Genomic DNA, 9,252 nt, shown 5'->3' on the forward strand with positions numbered 1-9,252 from the left:
ACCAATTTACCGGAGTTTAAAGATAAAATTGGGAATGAATAGCAGGAAAAAGAAAACAAAAATAGGAAGAGATGTTATATTAGCTTTGTAGTGTTAATACTAATTACTAATTAGTGTAAATCGAGAACAAATTGAAAAAGGAACACACTGTCACAGCAAAACTGCAAGTATCCATAGCTAAAGAATTTGAATTAATGTTTTTAGGCCTAATTGGTTGCACAGGCATAATTGGTATTTGGTAGTACAACACTGATGCTATTTTGACAGATTTTTTTCTTAAATTAACAGATGGTTAACAGAGTTAAGTGGAGGGAGGTTACTGCATTTTGTTAAACTAGAGGGGAGGTGTGTGACATTTAACAAAACCTTAGGGGAGGTTAATGTAATTTTCTCTTAATTTTTTGATATACCTTTATGTTATCTTCACAGTTCAATCTCTTACTAATTGAATATAAATCTCTTACTAATTGAATATAAGGACAAGAAAACAATACAAATTAATCTCAAACCATTTGTTATACAGAGTAACATTGTGTTGGGTTGGCTGGAAGGTATAGTCTTTGTTGCCTTGTTGAATTTGGACCTTTGTGTCAGATTAAAGTACCTTCAATACTCGTACATAAACACGTTGACACCGCATTCCGACGCCGTATAAAAATACATCATCTATAATTATTGATATGATTTAGAGAAAGAAATAACTAATAAAAAACGAAATTGTACCTACAATGTGTGAGTGCACACTTGCATGGGGATGAATTATTACCCAACAACTTATCATTTTCAAATTTAGGAATTACAATGTGTTCAACCCCAAAAGTAAAAGATATGTTTTTACGGTTTTTTTTTTTAAATAATCTTAAATAAAACTGTGTGGTCAGTAAAATTAGAACTGAAATTAAAATTCTGAATTATTTCAGTTCCTCAGTCCAAATGACCCTAATTGCAAAGATAAATTCTCATTCAATTTAGTCAGGATGTAACAAAACATATGTACATATATCTTCTGTATAATACAATAATTAAAGAATAGTCAGATCCATGAAGGGAAACATTATGGTATTGGATCAACATATTAGTTACTGGTAAGTAGATAGATACCCAGTCTCGCGTTCACTATAATTCCTCTTCACTATCATCAAGCTCAAGACCTTCTGCGGCTAAGAGATGTCCGATAGTCTTCTTCATTTCTTCGTCAGCCTTTTTTCGCATTATATCTCTCTTCTGCAGTATAAGTGTGTGCCTTTTAAGGGTACTGCTGAAATGTTCAGCTGAAGCCTTCTTTTCTCTTGCCAGAATCTTCCTATATTCATCTGGATCAACCTGAGATTTCATAAATACTTCCCAGTCATTTGCAAGGGGGAAAAATAGCATATGGTTCTGAGAGGTAATGAAATATGTGATACTGACATTTTCCAACACCCTATTCTTTGGTGAAAAACAACTCTCTATGATGTTTATCTGTGAAGCTAGGACCATGGATTCTTCCGAATCACTCAATATTGGAAGTGAAATGTAACAACTGACCATAACTTTATTTGTAGGGAGAAAACCAAGGTGATACAATCATTTAGTCCTACAGTTAACTGACAACATATTCAAGCATACCCTAATACCTTTGAACGAGAAAGTTGACGAGCACGAACATTCAACTCGCGCTGCTGCTGCTCAGCCCAAGCATAAATTGCCATATCACCCCGCTGATTAAAAGCTTTTCGTTTTTTCATAAGCCACTCCATCCATGCTTGAGATGCCTGAATGACACAGCACATCAATCTAAAATACGAAGAAAACTGATATATTCTATTAATAAGAACAAAAATTTACATCCATCACTGGTCGTATCGATTTTAAGATTTATGAGTTTTCAAGGCAACACTTGAAAGTATTTCCATTTCAGGCTGTATCACAGCCACAGATATAAGAGTGGATAGTAAATAATTCAAAGCGTCTTCTGTGGACAAAAGATTAAACAGTAGTCATTTATTGAAGTTCATCAGGCTCTGTCATGCTTTTAGCTTTTAAACAAAGGGTAGAAATTCATCATATCTCTTTCCTTTCTACAGGATTAAAAAATGTGATTCGATTACTCATCAGCATTAATTAATATTTTAGCATTTATTTCGCTGAACAGTCCATATATTAGATATTAGTTTAACTGACCAGCTTGAAACGTAGAAGGAGAAATTGAAACAGCTTCATCAATTATATAAGTTGCAAAGACTTGTTTCAGGGTTGATAGTTGATACTACTAATCACAGATATTATGATTCACATGAAATCCCATATATCAAGTTCCTGACTTGTGCAATGTAAAAATAAATGTGCAAAATAGAATGCTAAGTTCCTGCGTAAACGATTAAAAAAAGTACCTAGTTAACTATTGATAACCACAAAAATAAAAATATTACCTTCATAGGGTTGACCTGGTTAGCCGTGTCATATTTTTTCCGCCTCTCTGCATCTATAAGCAATTCATAAGCAGCTTGAATCTTGATGAACCTAGCTTCTGCCGTTTCACCTTCCTCAAGGGTTCCTCTTCCATCATAGACTTGAAGAGTAAAGTAGAAGGAGATTATTACATATTGAGAGTTAATATTCATCTTTAATTAAAAAAACACTAGCACGGAAGAAGAAACATATCACAAACAACTAATGGTATGTCTGAAAACACAGTAAGATCGTACTGAACACACAATGATTCCGAAGCTCCGAGAGTTATCTAAATTTTTTTTACTAACGAGTTAACTTGTTGATAATTGCACAGTAACCACCGTGAAAATTGTTCTTTCCAATCAGACACTAAGTTGTATGGCTGATAGTTGGAGAAACACTTTGCAAGCGAAAACTACTTTGTAGAACGAACATGCTTATGGAGAAAAACAAACATCTTACAAGTTCTAGTATACTAACATTCAAAACATTTTAAATACAATATGATAACTGTTAAGTAGTTGCATTTTGATTTCTGCTAGATATGATCAATATATGATCAAATTCACATATAGAATGAGGTCATCACAACGGTTCATAACTTAATGACACACTAAAAATAAAAGCAAGTAGCTAAGATTAAGACGCATACCATCTGGATGATAAAATTTCGCCAAACGTCTATAAGCAATCTTTATCTGCTCATCATTAGCATCTCCTTCCAGTTCTGTTGTTTCACCATACACAATTGAAGAACAAACATTCAAAACAAAACAATTATCCACAAAATTTTCATCTCTATTGTCTTCCTACAAAAAACACCAACATCACACAACCATACTTAACAGTAACAACTAACAAACCCAAACACATTAACTTCTTCTTCTTTTTTTACCATTAACCATCATTTAAATAGTTAATCTATGAACATAAATTGCAATTATACACTCAAAAATGAAAAATACAAATTTTAAATTTTGACCAATTTTTTCAAAAAGGAACAAACTTTCGAGCAAAAATTACCAATTTTTAGCTATTAGATTAATTCTCCCCAATTTTTCCAAAAAGGAACAAACTTGAAAGCAAAAATTACCAAGAGTTTCATATGGGGTTTTTTGTTGATCCCAATTCGTTGCTTTCGCCACAGTTCTCTTCTGATTGAGGCGAAACCGAAGCATGGGTCTGATCGAATTAACCGAAGAACCAAGCCATGTAGAATATAACCATGGGGATTGTAAATAGGGTTTGCAATTAGGGTTCCAAAATGAAGCCCTAAATCGAAATTGATGTCTGCAATTAATAAAGGAGAACACTGTTTGAGTTCTGCATAGAGTTCTTAGATTGCTCATATTTTTCCTTTGATTTTCGAAGAAAAGAGGTTTTTGATTTTCAGTGATAACAAATACACATGAATCTGACAGAATCTTTTAATTTTAGTTTTTTTTTTTTTTGTTTGTAATTTTTCTTGAAGAGGAAATTTTTATTTTGTTTTTTCTCATCTTTTGATGAATGATGATAGCCGTGAATTTTCTATTATTATTTTCCCGGGAAATTTGTGGTCAGTTTGGTTTCTTTTTGTGTATGGTGCTATGACTCTTATGCCCATATGCTTCTTCCAAAATAGCTAAAATACATTTAAGATATCTAGGTATCTGAAATTTACAACACTCACATACATTGCGCATTAACCACTTATGTTAAACATGCATCAAGATCACAAGGCACTCTAAACAATCAACCTTAAAATGAGATGTCTAACTTTGTTTTAGTCAAGGCGTTAGATGATCAGAAGAAGAAGATGATCGTAATGAATTTCATAAAAATAAGGAAGGGGTTATTTAAAACAAAAGACGTCGTTGCGGTGTGACAAGAGAGAACATCGACAAACAATTATAACAAGCTGTTGTGAGGTTGTTAAGAGTCCCACATCGGTTAGGAGTTGGCCTGACAATTTGTTTATAAGTGGGGGCAATCCTCACCTCACAAGCCGGTTTTGTGGGGTTGTGTTAGGCCCAACCACGATTTCTAAGATGGTATCAGAGCCTCTTCACGATTCTCTTCACGATTCTTTGGACCACCTGTTATCAGGTTTCCGTTATCGGGCCACCCGTCATTTATGTTGACACTTCAGATGTCTAATTCTGAGCGTGAGGGGGTGTGTTAAGAGTCTCACATCGGTTAGGAGTTGGCCTGACAATTTGTTTATAAGTGGGGGCAATCCTCACCTCACAAGCCGGTTTTGTGGGGTAGTGTTAGGTCCAACCACGATTTCTAAGAGAGGTCGATGGTGATGGTTTTGAAATAGCGTCCTGACGGCGGCTAAGAAAACAAATTTCTAGTGTTGCATTTTTCAATTTAAATAATTTTGTTTTGAATACAATTATGAAATCAGCCAATAATGTGTAACATCATCTGATCTTGTCTACCGGTCACAGTGTCCCATTTGAATTGAAATGATTTTTGTCCCTCTTCATTCACAATAAAACTCAAATTTTGAAATAAAGTTAAAATGCTACTCCTTTCAATTCAAAAGATACTAAAAAGAAGATGGTCTCCTTTCAATTCAATATATATAGTATGTACAAACATACTCTAAACTAAATAGCATCAAATCACAACTCAATACATAGTATGTACAAGCATACTCTAAACTTAATAGCATCAAATCATATAATATTGCCTCTTGCTGCTACACAGCATTAAGTTTCGTTTATACACATAATATATAGATTCAACCAAAATTTGAACATCTGTTCTGTAAAGTTGAAACTCAAGCATCATAAGCAGGTATCCGGCTCTTCCTCTAAGGAGTAATCCTAGGTGATATCTTGGAATCGAATGGACAAGAAGTCCATAGAGAACAAATAGTACGAAGACGATGAAAGTATTCCCCAAGAGCAATCAAGCCCCTAGCACCTTGGTGTGTAGACAGGATGCGGGACATGTGTATCAGAGTTTGCTGCCTGAGATGATCTGCCTGTCGACAACACAAACCATTCACAATTTATCAAATTGAACAATGTAATGATGAATATGGAGCATAAAGAAATACTAATTCATAATATATGAACTGTCATCCCAAAATAATGAGGAAGGGTCTAGTTATAATTTGAACATCAGGACTTAGAATAAAAGAGTTGCATTAGAAAATTCCTAGTTGATTCAAATTTCTTGGTGTTACATTACCTGGATTACAAAACCTTCGAGTCCCTCAAATTTGTCTATAGCAATAGCCATCTGAATTCCATGATTTGCTGCATTTAATGGAACAAATGCCATGTCTTGGACCAGACTCTCCTGGAGTTTATTTAGTCCTTGTGAAAGAGCATCTTCGGCTTGCTGAGACGACAGATGAAGTTTTTTAATGCTCAACATTTGTTCATCAGACAAAGGCTCAAGTTGTGGCACAATGAGCTGTAGGAGGAAAAAAATCTAATAATGATTAGTGATTCGTTGAGGATTCGACAGTACCAATTTTTAATCTAATTCGCTATTAAGATCAGATTTGTACATTTAGAAGTTGTGATGGGCGAGATCCTCCGATCCATAGGAAAAGGCGCTCTACGGATGGTTTCCACACACCGGAGATTAAATAGAGGGGATCAGCCTTTGCAGCATCCGTTTTCATTCTGAAAAGATCCGAGTAATGATTCAAGACACTCTGAACAACCAGACGAAGCTGCACTTCGGACGCATTAGTTTGAAATGCATTTCTGAGCTCTTCGTTCCGCCTATGGTTCTCGTCAACCCAATTTCCGTATTCAATTTCAAACGCAACAATCCCTGGTTAACAGAACACAAAGATCAATAAGAATAAAAGATATTAAGAATGCTTACAATTGATATCAAGAATCACAAACCTGGGTTAATTGTTTCAGATGATCCCATAAAACTGGTATCTAAGGCGCTTCCTGTGCAAATACCCTGCAACTAAAGTAGAAATTTTAATATATGCTTAAAATTTACAATTGAAAGAGCATAACATAAATATAAATCAGAAGTGAAGATGGTAAATAAATTGTTAGTTTTGGTTCACCTGCTTTCTTGCTCTCCCAATCTCCAGCTCCAATTGCATGAGCTTCAATCTGCTTGATTCTAATTGTTTAACATAAGCCTGCACAATATCAAGCATATGTTTCATATTTGTGGATTAGTTAAAAGCTAGTTAGAACTAAGTTAGTTAGTTAGTTAGTTAGTTGGAAATATGTTTGTTAGTCAGTTATAACTGCTTACATCTTTATAAACTGTTCTATTGAGTTGAATGGGATAAAAACCTCAATTTTCATTTCCTCAACCGTTTTACACAACAAAGGAACAAATCAAATGACTTTTCCTATAAGTAAATTATATTACCTTTTTGCGCTCCCGGCTTTTCTTAGCAGCCTCTCGATTCTGTGAGAGGCGTCTAAGTACCTACACATAATGTCACAGACACATAAACAACTCAAAAACTTCCATGTTTTATCACAAAACATTTTTGGACAAAAATCAAAATGTCACAATTTATGTCTTGATCAAATTTCATTACCTTATTGTTTGTAGTCTCTTGTTCAGCTTCTGAATGATCCCTTGGTTCATGAGGAATATATTCAGACTGCAAAATTCAAATTCATAAGATTGTTATATAATCTAGTTTCCACATTAAATGAGTCAGACTCTATAATCATAAAAGTAACAATAATAAATAAATAAAATCAAATTATTAGTTATAATAACTCACCTTGTTCTCCATGCTAGTAGTGTTACTGTTCACTAGTAACATTGGAGAAGCAATTGAATTAAGACCACCTTCAACTTTAAAGCTGTCACCCCACATGCTAACTTGCTGGAATGGCTCGTATATATCCATTAATCTCTCACTAAATCCAATTGATAAAAGTGGAATTTTCTACCTGATAATAAATAATATTGAAAACAAAACACATTAATTTTAAACTACCAAACAATAGACTTATGGTCTCTCATGTTAATTAAACTAATGTAATCACTATAAAAAAATCCAAAGCTCGAATCTTAAAAAAGAGATGAACAACAGCTGTCTCCTAAATTGTTTTAGTCATTTTGCTATGATTCCATTACTCAAAAAGTTACAAATACACCCCCTTCCTCCTTAAAATAAATCAAGAGATAAACTAATCAAACAAATAATTTCAAAAACAAAATCAAAACCAAAACCAACATATTCATTCTATCAAATGAATTTCTCAAATGAAATTCAAAATTTTAAAGTCTTGCATGACTTGACAATATTTCCAGAAATAAACAACCACACTCATGAGACCAAGCTTCTGCTCAAATAAGCTATGTAAATTGGCAATTGGAACCAAACTAAATACATATATAGTTCTACTAGAGAAGGAAGAATAGAATACAAACCTATATAGATTGCTATGCTAACTTGAAAGAATTTTTAGCCTCAAAATTTGGTTAATCTAAGAATGAAAGACCCTTCTGATTGATGCTAAGAATTGAATATATATATATATAATGGACAAAATCAGTAGCTAGCTTAGTTGATGTGAAATAATGTCACTATTATTTGCCGCATGCAAACAAAGTATTAAAGCAACGTTGGAATTAAAGATGACAAGTGAAATATATAATAGAGACATTAGATATAACTAATCAGTGATCATAACTTTTTCCTTTTCTTCTTTGGTTTATAAAAATATATTTTGAATCCACAACTTGCTAACTTTGTTATGTTCCCACTTCATGAGAAACAGTGAGTGCCAAAGCTTTTTTTTTTTTAATTTAAAAAATTGTAGTATAGTAGTGCATTAAGAAAATGAAAAAGACTACATAGAAGAAAGTACTTAACCACTTCATCGATCACATGTTCATCTTTTTTTTTCTTTGGTACAATGTTCATCTTTACTTGATGTGATTGTGATTCATTCCTTGTCTTGCCCTGGACTTACGTGTATGGTAAGTTTTCATTATTTTATAATATTTTGCTCTTTAAAATTTTAATGAAAGGGACAATTTAGACTTATTTTAAAATAACAATATCAATTTAATATTTTAAGTTAAAAATGCTGGCCAATTTTGTCTTTTTTCTATTTGAGCATTAGAATTTTTAAGATTTTGTGTTCATGCAACAAGAGTCTGTTCAATACAGTATTTAGATTTTTATTGGTTTTGATGGATATTTTTTAAAGAACGTTGATGTGTTTTTTTTTTTGAAGGAAAAGAACGTTGATGTGTTTAGTCCATAATTTGAACGAAATACATATTTATTTTTTTGACCTATTTTGATTTTTTTTTACCTACTTTGTTTATAATTGAGGTTATAGAAAATACTAAGTTAATCGATTTTTACAATTTTGATGACGACCATAATGACAAGAAATAAGGTTGTAAGTTGTCCCCCATTTCTTTTGTCACACTAATTTTTTGGTCGTGCCTTGTGTATTGTCTACCTTTTATTTAAAAAATAATCCTATGAAGATGCGTAATCACTTATATTTCGATTGGTAATGGAATAATTTAGTTATTATAAGTTGAAAAACGAATTTTTATTCTATTTTACTTCACTCCACCTCATTTCATTCCATACCATCAAATGATCTAGTTATATTCACCCTAGTATTGGGGTCATATAATTAAGAAACTCGTTTATTGTGTCATTTTTTGTGTTAATCGATAGCTTAAGAAAAGATAAAGAAAACAATATTAAGGGCAATATCCATTTATATCTCCTACTCCTACTCCTATAGACTTTTGTTATTTTAATTTACTTTAAGTTTATAAGAGAAAAAAGTGAGTTGTGCCATATTTGCATGGACATTTAAACTTTTTCATGCTTTGAGGGATCAA

General features: G+C 32.8%; 2 protein-coding genes across 3 annotated transcripts; both read right to left on the reverse strand.

Annotated features, from left to right (window-relative positions):
• Positions 1-934: 934 nt before the first annotated feature.
• On the reverse strand, positions 935-3,956 carry LOC146940109 (Chaperone DnaJ-domain superfamily protein). Its single transcript, XM_085753723.1, has 5 exons — positions 3,527-3,956; positions 3,086-3,160; positions 2,412-2,551; positions 1,617-1,754; positions 935-1,323 (listed from the first exon to the last, which is right to left on the reverse strand). Exons 1-5 carry the CDS (start codon positions 3,780-3,782, stop codon positions 1,117-1,119), a joined length of 816 nt encoding a protein of 271 aa, XP_085609849.1. The 5' UTR covers positions 3,783-3,956; the 3' UTR covers positions 935-1,116.
• A 1,011-nt stretch (positions 3,957-4,967) lies between these two features.
• LOC146940110 (transcription factor TGA3-like) lies at positions 4,968-7,886 on the reverse strand. 2 transcript variants are annotated; one of them, XM_085753725.1, is made up of 9 exons: positions 7,810-7,886; positions 7,154-7,325; positions 6,962-7,027; positions 6,787-6,846; positions 6,470-6,547; positions 6,294-6,357; positions 5,945-6,216; positions 5,620-5,847; positions 4,968-5,410 (listed from the first exon to the last, which is right to left on the reverse strand). In XM_085753725.1, the coding sequence occupies exons 2-9, from the start codon at positions 7,280-7,282 to the stop codon at positions 5,237-5,239; spliced, it is 1,071 nt and encodes a 356-aa protein (XP_085609851.1). In that variant the 5' UTR covers positions 7,283-7,325; positions 7,810-7,886; the 3' UTR covers positions 4,968-5,236. The 2 variants fall into 2 exon arrangements, with proteins under 2 accessions (XP_085609851.1, XP_085609850.1); XM_085753724.1 differs by having other exon boundaries at positions 6,294-6,363.
• Between the last annotated feature and the right edge of the window lie 1,366 nt (positions 7,887-9,252).

This window comes from Medicago sativa, chromosome 3 (assembly GCF_051527215.1).
Source record: "Medicago sativa cultivar Bolivia chromosome 3, Bolivia_mono, whole genome shotgun sequence".
Lineage (NCBI taxonomy): Eukaryota > Viridiplantae > Streptophyta > Magnoliopsida > Fabales > Fabaceae > Medicago > Medicago sativa.